At 49.3% G+C, this 14211-nt stretch overlaps 1 protein-coding gene across 3 annotated transcripts in view; it reads right to left on the reverse strand.

Annotated features, from left to right (window-relative positions):
* The window catches only part of LOC119969227 (ribosomal protein S6 kinase alpha-3), a 123769-nt gene that overhangs the window by 11274 nt on the left and 98284 nt on the right, over positions 1-14211 (reverse strand). For all 3 annotated transcript variants that reach the window (XM_038802555.1, XM_038802554.1, XM_038802553.1), the window contains 3 exons: positions 10718-10840; positions 6556-6645; positions 6179-6337 (listed from right to left, as the gene is read on the reverse strand). In XM_038802555.1, coding sequence (XP_038658483.1) covers positions 6179-6337; positions 6556-6645; positions 10718-10840 — 372 coding nt within the window. The remainder of the gene's footprint in view (positions 1-6178; positions 6338-6555; positions 6646-10717; positions 10841-14211) is intronic.

Genomic DNA, 14211 nt, shown 5'->3' on the forward strand with positions numbered 1-14211 from the left:
GAGGAGAACGGGCGCGAAAAAGCTAGATTGCGGCAGGCGGAGATCAGGCAGCGTGGGCCCAGTGGTCACGGGAGCAGCAGGAGTTTTTATGAACCTGCCTTGTGGATTTAAAGGCGGAGATGCTGGCCCCTATGAAGGCGTTGAATGAAAGGCTGGTGGAGAACCAGAAGAAGCAGGGGACGGCGATCAAGGAGGTGCAGCAGAAGGCCTCTGATAATGAGGATGAGATCCTGGGCCTAGCGGTTAAAGTGGAGATGCACGAGGCGCTGCACAAAAAATGGCAGGACAAGCTGGAGGACCTGGACAATAGGTCAACGAGGCAGAACCTGCAGATTCTGTGTCTCCTGAAGGTGTGGAGCATTCGGATGCTGGGGCGTATGTGACCATGATACTGGGCACGCTGATGGGCGCGGGGGTCTTCACCCGCCCCCTGGAGCTGGATGGGGCGCACAGAGTCCTGGCAAGGAGGCCAAGGGCGAATGAGCCTCCGAGAGCTATGGTGGTAAGGTTCCACCGCTTCACCGACAAGGAGTGTGTCCTGTGATGGTCGAAGGAGGAGTGGAGCAGCAGGTGGGAGAACACCGAGATCCGTATTTATCAGGACTGGCGTGCAGAGCTGGCCAAGAAGTGCGGGATTCAACCGGGCTAAGGCGGTCCTCCACGGAAAGGGGGTGAAGTTCGGACTGTTACAACCGGCGAGGCTGTGGGTTACATATCAAGACCGGCACCACTATTTAGACACGCCGGACGAGGCGTGGACTTTCATTAAGAATGAGAAGCTGAGGGCAGCACGGTGGCACAGTGGTTAGCATTGTTACCTACGGCGCAGAGGACCTGGGTTCGAATCCCGGCCCTGGGTCACTGTCCGTGTGGAGTTTGCACGTTCTCCCAGTGTCTGCGTGGGTTTCACCCCCACAACCCAAAGATGTGCAGGATAGGCGAATTGGCCACGCTAAATTGCCTCTTAATTGGCAAAAATAATTGGGCTCTCTAAATTTATTTTAAAAATTGAGAAGCTGGAATCAAGTTAATAGACTGCAGTATGTTATGGGGGTTGCTGGGGGGGGGGGGGGGGGATGTTATGTTGGGTTTTTCCCTGTGTTTCTTGCGTTTCTGTGGCCACCTTTGCCCTAGGCCCTCGAGGCTCTGGGCGAGGTCGCAGTTGGGAAGAGCGTCACAGGAGGTGGGGTCGGCCCAGATGGGGAGCGTGGTTTACCCACAAAATGGTGGGGGTGGCACCTGAAGCTGGGGGTTTGAGTGTACGTACTTTGCTTTGTTTTTCGCTCTCTTTTCACACGGGGTGTAGGGGGGGTGGGACTCTCTCTTAGGTGGGGGGGGGGGATCACGTGGAACATGCGGGGCCTGAATGGGCCAGTCAAGAGGGCCTGTGTGTTCTCGCACTTAAAGGGGCTAAAGGCAGACGTAGCCATGCTACAAGAAACACACCTGAAGATCGCGGATCAAACCAGGCTGAGGAAAGGAAGGGTGGGGCAGGTTTTCCACTCAGGGCTGGATGCGAAGAACAGGGGGGTCGCAATTTTGGTGAGCAAGTGGGTGGCATTTGCGACGGCGAGTATTGTGACGGATAAAGGAGGTCGATATGTTATGGTGAGTGGCACGTTGCAGGGGGTCCGGGTGGTGCTAGTGAATGCGTATGCTCCGAACTGGAATGATGCAGGGTTCATGAAGCGGATGTTGAGTAGGATTCCACATCTGGAGTCATGCAGTTTGGTAACGGGGGGGGGGGGGGGACGACTTTAATACGGTCCTGGACCCGGCGCTGGATCGTTCCAAGTCGAGATCGGGTAAGAGGCCGGCAGCGGCCAAGGTCCTGAGGGGGTTCATGAACCAGATGGGGGGAGTGGATCCATGGAGATTTGCCAGGCCAAGGGCGAAAGAGTTTTCCTTCTTCTCCCACGTGCACAAGGCGTACTCGCGGATTGATTTTTTCGTGGTAAGTAGGGCACTAATTCCGAGATTGGAGGGGGTGGCGTATTCGGCCATTGCCATCTCAGACCATGCCCCGCACTGGGTGGATTTGGGGCTGAGGGAGGAGACACGCTAACGCCCTCGGTGGAGAATGGCCGTGGGACTACTGGCGGACGAGGAGGTCTGTGGGCGGGTCCAGAGGTGTATCCAAAGCTATGTGGAGACCAATGATAATGGGGAGGTTCCGGTGAGTGTGGTCTGGGAGGCGCTGAAGGCAGTTGTCAGAGGGGAGCTAATCTCAGTCAGGGCCCGCAGAGAGAAGACGGGTAGGATGGAGAGGGAGAGATTGGTGGGGGAGATACTCAGGGTTGACAGGAGGTATGCGGAGTCCCCAGAGGAGGGGTTGCTGAAGGAGCGCCGGAGCCTGCAGGCAGAGTTTGACTTGCTTACCACGGGGAAGGCTGAGGCTCAGTTGAGGAAGGTACAGGGGGCAGTGTACAAGTATGGGGAGAAGGCAAGTAGGATGCTGGCGCATCAGCTGCGAAAGAGAGGCAGCCAAGGAGATTGGGGGAATTAGAGATGGGGGGGTAATATGGTGCTGAACTCGGCAAGGATTAACGAGGTCTTCAAGGACTTTTATGGCAAACTGTACGAGTCAGAGCCCCCAAGGGGGGGGAAAGAGAAGAGAGGGATTGGGGGCCCCGATCGAGATGGAAGAGCTGGTTAAGGGGCTAGAGGGCATGCAGGCGGGCAAGGCCCCGGGTCCGGATGGGTATCCCATAGAGTTTTATAGGAAATTCTCGGAGCTGCTGGGTCCGCTGTTGTTGAGGACTTTCAATGAGGCCAAGGAAAAGGGAACCTTTCCCCCAGTGTCGCAGGCTCTGATTTCGCTTATCCTCAAGCGGGACAAGGAATCGCTGCAATTTGGCTCCTATAGGGCCATTTCGCTTCTTAATGTGGATGCAAAGCTGTTGGCCAAGATTTTGGCCACTAGGATGGAGGACTGTGTCCCGGGAGTGATTAACGAGGATCAGACAGGGTTTGTGAAGGGCAGGCAGTTGAATACGAATGTGCGGAGGCTCCTGAATGTGATCATGATGCCCTTGGAAGGGGGGGGGGGGTGTGTGTGTGCGTGCGTGTAGAAGTGGTAGCGGCAATGGACGCGGAGAAAGCCTTCGATCGGGTGGAGTGGGTATACCTGTGGGAAGTGTTAGGCAGATTTGGGTTTGGAGAGGAATTTATAGAATGGGTCAAATTGTTGTGTCGGGCCCCGGTAACGAGTGTGTCGACGAACCGGCTGCAGTCGGGGTACTTCAGATTACATCGAGGGACGAGGCAGGGGTGCCCACTGTCCCCCCTGCTGTTTGCCCTGGCAATTGAGCCGCTGGCCATGGCGTTGAGGGAGTCCAGAAACTGGAGGGGGGGGGGGGAAGAGAAGAGGAGCATCGTGTTTCACTGTATGCGGATGACCTGCTCCTGTATATTGCGGATCCGGTGGCGGGGCTAGGGGAGGTCATGCAGATTCTTAGGGATTTTGGAGACTTTTCGGGGTATAAGCTGAATGTTGGAAAAAACCAGCTCTTTTGTAATACAGGCAAGGGGCCAGGAAAAGAGACTGGAAGAGTTACCGCTTAAGATGGTGGAGAGTAGTTTTCGGTACTTGGGCATTCAGGTGGCTAAGAGCTGGGGTGTCCTGCACAAGCGCGGCTGGTGGATTAGATGGAGGAGGACTTTAAGAAGTGGGACATGCTACCGCTCTCCCTGGCGGGCAGGGTGCAGTCCGTAAAGATGACGGTCCTCCCCAGGTTCTTGTTTGTCTTCCACTGCCTTCCCATCCTCATCCCAAAGTCCTTTTTCAAGCGTGTAAATAAGATTATTGCGGGATTTGTGTGGGCAAATAAGACCCCGCGTGTTAAGAGACTGTTCTTCGAGCGCAGTCGGGGGGGGGGGGGGGGGGGGGGGTTGGCGCTGCCGAATTTTTGCAGCTATTACTGGGCAGCGAATATATCCATGATTCGGAAATGGGTAGTGGAGGGAGAGGGGGCGGCGTGGAAGCGGCGCCTTGTAAAGATACTAGCTTGGGGGCACAGATAACAGCACCGTTGCCGCTTCCTCCGACGCGGTATACCACGAGCCCAGTGGTGGCGGCGACATTGAGGATCTGGGGGCAGTGGAGATGGCACGGGGGGGGAGGTAGGGGCTTCAATCTGGGCCCTGATACTGAATAATCACAGGTTTGCTCCCGGCAGAATAGACGGGGGCTCCTAAGTTGGCACAGGGCGGGTATCAGAAGGATGGGGGACTTGTTCATTGATGGGACTTTTGCAAGTCTGAGGGCGCTGGAGGAGACATTTGGGCTACCCCCGGGGAATACCTTTAGGTACATGCAGGTTCGGGCGTTCGTGAAAAAGCACGTGGGGGAATTCCCGCTGCTGCCTGCCCGGAGGATACAGGACAGGGTGGTCTCGGGTGTATGGGGAGGGGATGGCAAGGTATCGGAAATATATCAGGAGCTGCAGGAGGCAGAGGAGGCCTCAGTGGAGGAACTTAAGGGCAAGTGGGAGGAGGAGCTGGATGAGGGCCTGTGGGCTGACGCCCTGGGCAGGGTCAATTCCTCCTCATCTTGCGCCAGGCTTAGCCCGATTCAGTTTAAGGTGGTGCACCGGGCGCTTATGTTACACATAGCCTGGGAGGGTGGCAAATGTGGGGGGGAGGAAAAAGATTAAGGAGAGAGATAGCAATGAAGGACCAGGCCACATCCTCTGTGAAGCAGATGAGTACGAGGGCCTCCATAGCCCTGGAAGCTGCTGCCCTCGCCGCTGCCGCCTATTCTGCAGCCACTGGCTGGTCCTCCGGTTCACCCCCAGACTCATTCTGCAGCCCCTGCTGGTCCGGCACCTCATCATCCTACTCAGATGTGGGCACATGTTCCTCGTACCCAACCTCCAGCACGACACCCCGCTGCTGTGCCAAGTTGTGGAGGACACAGAAGACCACCACAAAGCAGGCAACCCTCCAGGCGGTGTACTGCACGTCGTGCATCGGAACCACATTTTGAGCAGTCCGATCCACCATGCAATGACAGCCCGGGTGGCTACATGGTCTCGTTGTATCGGGTCTCTGCTTCAGTCTCCGTACTGGCGTATTTAGCCAGGTCCTCAGCGGGTGCCCATTATCATCCAAGAGCCAGCTGCCCATCCTGGGGTGGTCATCAAAAAGGCCGAAGATGTCTGACTACCCCAGGATGTACATGTCGTACACACTTCTTGGGAAGCGTGCACACACATGAACTGTGTGTTCAGGAAATGGAATCCCTTCCTGTTAACTTAGGGAACTCCCAGATACCCTGGTGAGCACAAGGCAACATGCGTGCAGTCCATCAGCCCCTGGACTTGGGGCATCTTGGCGATGGCGGAGAATCCTGCTAACTGGGCACCCTGTTGGATTTGGTCCATGTCAAAGTTTATACTGTTTTCTGACTGGGCAAACAGGGCAGCCGTGACCTATCAGATGCACCTGTGGCCTGCGAGATGCTACACTGATCGCCGCTCGAGCCCTGGAAGGATCCCAAGGAGTAAACGTTCAGGGCTGCAGTGACCTTGACGCCCACTGGGAGCGCCCGCAAAAGCTCCCTGCAGAAGCCCTTCTGCCAGGATCATGTTTTTTAAAGGAGTACTAATCAGTACCAGTGTGACCACTTGCTGGTGAGGCCATTGAATCGCAGGAGGCCATTGGATATGGGTTCACTCCTGTTAATTGTATTGTGGTGATGATTGGTTTCTCTCCACACCAAGGCAAGATCCCGATTTCACCGATGGGAACAGGCCGTTTTTGGTGTCTCCCGTTATTCACCGGCCTCGTTCTGCTCGAGCGAGAGCACAAAGAGGCCGGAGAATCACGGCCAGTCAGTCATTCAATCACATCTTCAGGAAGAAACATTTAAATATTAAACATCAAAATCCGAATCGCGAAGCACCACTATTCAATCGCACAGGAAAGACATACCAGGCATTGGCTTTTAACTTAGTCAGTATAAAGGCTACGCTCCAAAATATCTAACCCTTTTGTTTTAAAAACTGTCAATGTTTAACTTCAGAAAGGAGTCAAGTTAGTTCAGAATTATATTCAACTTAAAAATGAATATCTTTTAGAAACAAGAGGCTGCCCATGATATTACAGCAAATGAACAGCATTTTTCTCTATTGCTGCTAAAAACAAAAATGTTGGAAATGTATTAAATTATATTTACCCCCTGCGCATGCAGATAGTCCATAGTGTTTGTTATGGTGTACAGTACAGCACTGGCTTCACGTTCGGAGAAAAACTTTTGCCTGAGAATCTTGTCCAGCAATTCTCCCCCTTTCATGAGTTCTGTCACTAGATACACATATTTACCATCATGATAAACCTGCAAAAATGACAGCAAAATCATGAGATCTATAATCAACACAGAGCTATTGCGATTTACAGAAACACTTTTGAGCAATAGTGTTAGATGTGGAAAAATTGTGTTTTATTCATCATTACTAGATGGTACTACAGTGCATTACAGTACTGCAAAATAGCAGGTTTGTACAAGAGTAACCTATCAAATTAAGAGAAGGCAGTGCGGCTGAACTTACTTACATCTTTCAAGGTAATAATATTGGGATGCTGCCCATATCGAAGTAGAATGTCAATCTCCTCAGAAGGATCTCTCTTGCTTTTATCAATTATCTAAAAAAAAAAAATAATTATTGTTGTGAGCAGGAATACAACTATATTAAAGAAAAATTAACAGCATCAACAAACCAGGTTTCCCCTTTGCTACAAACGTGACAATGCTTACAATTTTAAGTACTCTTAAAAGGAAGAGGTATGCAATATCACCAGTGAGAATTTACAATAAAGGAATGTAAAAATTAGCTCATTCTTTTATGTACCGGTTTTCTAGAGATTTTCATTGTTCTACTGCATAGAATCACGTAAAGGTTTTGACTATCACTATGGAGTCAAAATGTTGAAATGTCCAGCTCTCATCACCCAAGGTGCATAATCACCACAAGAATCTTCTAAAGGAAATTAGGGACTGAATAAATGTCACCAAATCTTCATGACATTCTTCAGGGGGGGGGGGGGGGGGGCGAGCGAGCTGGTCGGCCCAGTGGCAGGAAAGATGGCAAAGGCTGGGTCGCTGGGTAGGGCCATGCTCTTCACAGTAGAGAAGATGACCGAGGTGATGGCCGGGGATTTTGAAAAGCAGTTTGATCACATGGAGGTGATGGGGAAAGGAATGATAGCAGTGATGAAGGTATTGGTGGAGGAGACAATAGCCCTGGTGAAGGCGGCAGTGTTGAAGATATTGGCCGAGGTGCGGGAGTAGGAGAGAAGCTGAAGGGGGTGTAGGACCAGTTCACCTTGGTAGGCGAGGAGCTGCGGAGGGTGGTGGAGGAGAACAAAGGATTGAGAGTTAAGGTGGAGGACCTGGAGAAAACGGGTCGAAGCGGCAGAATTTAAGAATTGTGGGCTTGCCCGAGGGGGTGGAGTGCCAGAGTACTGTGCTACGATGTTGGCGAAGTTGCTGGGGGAGACGGAGGGACCCTCCCGGTATGAACTGGATAGGTCGCTGATGGCGGGGATGTTTGAGGCGGTAATAGGTAGGGGGGTAGTAACACAACACTGGGACAGGCTTCGATTTCCCTTCTGTTAAAAAAGACAAGGACCCGACGGAATGCAAATCGTATAGGTCCATATCCTTATTGAATCTGAATGCCAAGATATTGGCAAAGGTGCTGCCGACAAGGTTGGAGGGGTGCCTCCCGAAGGTGATAGAAGATCAGACAGGGTTTGTGAAGGGCAAACAGCTGTTCTCGAGTGTTAGACGGTTGCTAAATGTGATCATGACAGCGACAGAGGGAACGGAGACTGATGGCGCTAGATGCGAAAAAGCCGTTCAACTGAGTAGAGTGTGCGTATCTGATGGCGGTCCTAGAGAGATTTGGGATTGGGCTGATGTTTATGGGCACGGGTACGGCTGCTCTATATGGAACCGATGGCGAGTGTTTGCATAAACAACACGAGTCTGGGTCACTTTGTTCTGCGCCGGGGTACCAGGGGTGTCCTATGTCGCTATTGGACATATTGCATTTGCAATAGAGCCATTTTTAAGGAGTTTGTGGAAGGAGATAGTTTTGTGGGGGGGGGGGGGGAAGCGGAGGAGGAGAGGAAGGAGAGAGAGAGAAATGGAACACAAGGCATCCTTGTACGTGGATTATTTACCACTGTATATTTCAGGGCCGAGTACTTCGGTGGGGAATATAATGGGGATGCTCCAAAGATTTGTGTTGTTCATGGGGTATAAATTAAATTTAGAGAAGAGTATTTTATGGTGTCCCAGCCAGGCGTGAGGGCGAGAGCTGCCATTTCACAGGGCGGCAACTCACTTCCAAGTATTTGGGAGTGCAGGTGGCACGTGACTTTGGGGGGGGGGGGGGGGGGAAAACGCGCTCCATTTTACTAGTTTGGTGGGGAGGGTGAAGGCCGAATTGGCAAGGTGGGACAACCTCCCTTTGTCGTTGGCGGGCCAGTTACAGGTGGTTAAAATAAATGTGCTACCGAGATTTTTGTTTTTGTTTCAGTGCCTGCCGGTCTTTTTACCCAGGTCTTTTTTAGGGGGATGCAGGCTTGCCAGGGTTAGGAAGGTGCTCCTGCAGAGAGGGCAACAAGCGAGGGGGCTGGGCCTCCCAAACGTATTACTGAGCAGTGAGTGCGGAAAAGATGCAGGGGTGGGGTAGATTTTGGAGGATAGGGTGTCCATGGAAGGGAGCAAGGCCAAATAGGAGGAAGAGTTGGGGAGGTTTGGAAGAAAAGTTGGAAGAAGGTTTGTGGTGCGAAGTGTGAATGCCTCAACCTCATGCACGAGGTTGGAGCTGATACAATTGAAGTTCTTATATAGGGCGCACCTCACAAAAGCGAGGATGAGCCGGCTCTTTGAGGGGGTGGAGGCTGTCTGAGAGCGGTGTGGGAGGGGCCCCTCAAACAATGTACATACGGTTTGGTCCTGCCCGAAGTTGCAAAGTATTGGAGGGAGGTTTTCAACACCATCTCAGGGGTAGTACGTGTGGACTTGAAATCGGGTTATCTAGAGGCCATTTTCGGGGTATTGGAATGGCCCGAGCTGCAGGCGAGTGTGGAGGCAAATCTTTTAGCCTTCACCTCGCTGATTGCTCGTAGGCGGGTCCTACTGGGTTGGAGGTCAGCCTTGGTGGTGGTGGGGACCTGCTGGGATTCCGGACCTGGAGAAGGTGAAATTTGAGCTTGGAGGGAGGGTTCTACAATTCATGGGGTTTGTTTATAATGCACTTTCTGGAAATTGTTGCCATTGCACACTAAGTGTGTGTGTGTGTGTGTGTGTGTGTGTGTGGGGGGGGGGGGGGGGGGGGGGGGTTTGCTTTTTCTGGGTTTTTAAAAAAAAACAACTTATTTTTAGTATTTACGAGTCAATGTTTTAGGCTGCATAAGGATGGGGTAATTTTTGCTGTTGTTTCTTTTGTTATTTGTATGATGAAACTGGCAAATAAAAAAGATGTTTTTTTTTTAATTTCACAAGATGTGGATGTTAATGGCAGGCTGGGCCCACATTTGTTGCTCCTCACTAATTTCCTTTGAGAAGCTGGTGGTTAGCCACCTTCTTGAACCGCTGCAGTCCATGTGGACTAAGTACACACTCAGTGCTGTTAGGAAGGGAGTTCAGGCTTACAACCCAGCAATAGTGAAGGAATAGTCATTTAGTTCCAAGTCAGGATGGTGCGAGGTGAATTTGCACGCAGTGTTTCTCCACGCTCCTGCTTTGAAGGACCTTTGATGAGTTGCTACAGTGCATCTCAAATATAGTACACAATGCTGCTACTGTGCATCGATGGAGGAAATGAATGTTGAACGTAGTGGATGAGATGCCAATTTAGCAGGTTGCTTTGTCCTGGATGGTACAGAGCTTCTTGCATGTTGTTGGAGCTGTACTCATCTAGGTAAGGAGACAGCATTCCATCACACTGCTGATGTTTGCCTTGTAGATGGTAGACAGGCTTTCTAGAGTATGGGGGCGATTATTTGCCACAGAATTCCTGAACTCCAGGATATTGATAGTAGGGGATTCCAGGATGGTAATGCCATTGAAAGATGGTTAAATTCTCTTGTTGGAAATGGGTTTTGCCTGGCACTTCTGACATCCAATTATTACATTATTTAAAAACAATGGCCAGAGGGAAAGTTAAGAATTTATAAAATGAAAACGGGTGTAAAAAATGAACAAAGCTGTAAAACACAAGAAAGAAATTATTTCAATACAACAGTAAATGGACAGTCACTATGCAGTCTATGCCTCTTTGTCACGGATTTCATTCTCAACCCTCCTCCTCCCCCCATTATTTTAGGCTGAACTAGTAGGTTTATAACCTCAGCATCCTGTTTGATTGCGACCAGAGTTTCTGACTCTGCATCATGAGGTCCATCTACTCCCATCTCTGACCTAATCTTAGTTCAGTTGCTGCTAAAACCGTAATCATATCACTGTCAGTTCTGATTTGACTATTCCAGTGCTCTCCTGGCTGAAATTGAAAACCTCCAGTCTTAATAAACTTCAACATATCCAAAACTTTACTCTGCAGCTGATAGCTGTGAAGATAGAAAAGCAGCAAAATTCAGAAACAGGCAACTAACACAAGGTTTACTTGAAAGATGTTCTTCAGTCTAGTCATTTGAATCATCCTAAATTGCACATGGTTTGTGCTGTAAAATAGTATGCACATACCTTGACAGCATAATCCATGTTAGTAGATTTGTTTACACATCGCTTGCAGATGGAGTAAGAACCCACACCAATGTCCTCTTTCAGGTCATAATTGTCTATAAACTGAATACTGGTTCTATGCAACTGCAAAAGAATTGTGAGGCCAGTTACCAAAACAAGTGCTGCATTCAGAATTGTGAAGTAAAATGATCATGGAAGTTCAGAACAATCAGTTAATATTAACAATGGTTGGAAATGCAACACCATCTCTTTAGCTTCACGGCATCTTGGCGAGACTATCACATGAGGATGACTAAATCGGCTAGGATTAGGCATTGGAGTTTAAAAGAGTGAGAGGGAATCTCATTGAAACTCAAAATTCGAACAGGATTAGACGGTAGATTCAGAAAGAATGTTCCCGATGGTGGGGGAGTCCAGAATTAGGGGTCATAGTTTGAGGATAAGGGGTAAACCTTTTACGACTGAAGCGAGGAGAAATTTCTTCACTCAGGAGTGGCAAATCTGTGGAATTCACTACCACAAAAAGTAGTTGAGGTCAAAAGGTATAATTTGAAGGAGTTAGATTTAGCTCTTTTGGCTAAAATGATCATGGGATATTGGGGGGGGGGGGGGGGGGAAGAGGCGGGATCAGGATATTGAACTTTCTGATCAGCTATCATCGTAATGAATAGTGGAGCAGGCTAGAAGGGCCGATTGGCCTCCTCTATTCAATTTTTACTTCTATTTTCTATGTGTATTTCTATCTCCATTATCTTCACGTATTCTGTTCTATTGCCTCTGACCCGAGAGAACCAGTTTTCCTTACTTACTTTCAATTATCAAAAGAAAGGAATATTCTATATAAATGAGGGTTGCTGGGAGAAGCAAATGAAAACAAAATATGGGAGAAGGGGACTCAAAACAGTACAGAGAACACAGGAACAGGAGTCGGTCAAACAGCATCTCAAGCCTGTTCAGCCATTTTGATTAGTCATGACCAATCTGAATCTCAGCTCCGTCTGCCCACCTTGACTCTGAAACCCATAATACCCTTGAATAACAAAACTTTAATCAATCTCAGTGCTGAAATTTTTGACTGACCCAACTTCATCAGGGTTTTTGGCTGGAGAAGAGTTTCAGATTCCCACTACCCTTTCCCAGAATGGTCTAGTACTAATTGTACTTAGATAGTTTGGCAGGTCAGGCAGAAACAGATGCTTTGGCCGACAGTCTAATCAGATCGTCGGGATTATCTCGATAAAGAGGTTTAGAACAGCTTAACCATCAGGAATAGGAGTGGAGACCAACAGATGATAAACATAGAACATAGGAGTAGGAGGAGGCCATTCGGCCCTTTGAGCATGCTCCACTGTTCATTATCATGGCTGATCCAACTCAAGAGCCTCATCCTGCCCTCCTCCCATATTCTTTGATCCCCTTTGCCCCAAGTGTTGTATCTAACTGCTTCTTGAAAACATAATGTTTTGGCCTCAACTATTTTCTGTGGTAGCGAATTCCACAGGCAGACCACTGTCTGGGTGAAGACATTTCTCCTCCTCTCTGTCCTAAACATTCTACCCCGTATTCTCAGACTGACCCTGACCTGGGAAAAATAGATCATAGTCATAGAATCACACAGCACAGAAAAGGCCCTTCAGCCCATCGCATCTGCGACGGTCAAAAATAACCACCTAACCATTCTCTTTTTTAATAAATTTAGAGTACCCAATACATTTTTCCAATTAAGTGGCAATTTAGCGTGGCCAATCTACCTACCCCGCACAGCTTTGGGTTGTGGGGGTGAAACCCACGCAAACATGGGGAGAATGTGCAAACTCCACATGGACAGTGACCCGGAATCGAACCTGGGACATTGGCTCCGTGATGCAGCAATGCTAACCACTGCGCCACAGTGTTGCCCTACTGCCTAACCATTCTAATCCCATTTTGCAGCACTTGGCTCATAGCCTTATATGCCCTAGGATTGCAAGTGCACGTCTAAATACTTCAGAAATGTTATGCCTCTCTGCCTAGACCACCCTTTCAGGCAGCGAACTCCAAATTCACACTACCCTCTGGGTACAAAGGTTTTCCTCACATCCCCTCTAAACCTCTGCACCATACCTTAAATCTATGATCCCTGGTCATTAATCCCTCCACCAAGGGGAAAAGTTTGTTCCGGTCTACTCTATATATGCCACTCAAAATTTTCATTGCTCAATCATGTTCCCCCTCAGTCTCCTCTGCTCGAAGGAAAACAATCCAAGTCTATCCAATCTCTCTTCATAACTAACACTCTCCAGCCCAGGCAACATCCTGGTAAATCTCCTCTGCACCTTTTCCAGTGCTATTACATCCCTCCTGTAATGTGGATTCCAGAACTGCATACAATACTCCAGCTGTGGTCTAACCAACGTTTTATACAGTTCCAGCATAACCTCATTGCTCTTAAACTCTATGCCTTGGCTAATAATGGCAAGTATACCATATGCCTTCTTAACAACTGTATCCACCTGGTCTTGCTACATGAAGGGACCAGAGCACATGCACACCAAGATCCCCCTGATCCTCAGTACTTCCCAGGGTCTTACCGTGACACTTGGAACACTTTTCAGAGCATCTGGGCGCCAGCTAAAGATTTGAGAAAGACTCGAGAGCTCACCATTCAGCAGTTCTCAATAGACCAGGATTTAACCTGAAGCCAAGTTGCCCAGAAAGACCCACAGCAATTAAGTATCACAAACTCAGTTGGCATGGCCCACCACGGTCAGGTAAACATCACAGACTGCAATGAAGTTGACCAAAAAGATTTCAACAAGTACCATGACAGGCAGGTTTATGATGCAGATTGGGTTCTTGATCATATTTTGCCAACAGAAGCCTACATTTAGCATTAAGTAACAAACACACACCAGTCTGGAAACTGCAGGCTAATTAAAGCTGTCTAGATTAATAGATAATGCAAGAGACACCACATTGAGGGCATCTTATTTCACTGTTGGATTTTAAAATTGTTTATTATTTAAACTCACCCCACTGCTCCTTTCACATTTCATCTACTCTCCTAGCGCCGTGGGTCACAGTGGGTGACATGCTGACACAGCGGTTAGCACTACTGCCTCAGTGCAGAGGACCTGGGATCAATTCCAGCCTTGGGTGACTGTCTTGTGTGGAGTTTGGATATTCTCCCCATGCCTGCGTGAGTTTCCTCCGGGTGCTCCAGTTTTCTCCCAGTCTGAAGATGTGGATAGGTGGATTGGCCGTACTCATTGCCCCTTAGTATCCAAAAGGTTATGTGGGGCCACTGGGTTACGGAGATAGGGTGAGGACGTGTGCCTAGATAGGGTGCTCTTTCGGAGGGTCAGTGCAGACTTGATGAGCCGAATGGCCTCCTTCGGCACCATAGGGATTCTATGATTCCAAGTGTAAACTCTTGTGTCAGGAGAGACGGGTTAACATTCTGGATATGTGACGTGCGAGGACAGATACAAACGGGTCAGAGGTGGTGGGACGGT

Source organism: Scyliorhinus canicula, chromosome 7, assembly GCF_902713615.1.
Source record: "Scyliorhinus canicula chromosome 7, sScyCan1.1, whole genome shotgun sequence".
Classification (NCBI taxonomy): Eukaryota; Metazoa; Chordata; class Chondrichthyes; order Carcharhiniformes; family Scyliorhinidae; genus Scyliorhinus; species Scyliorhinus canicula.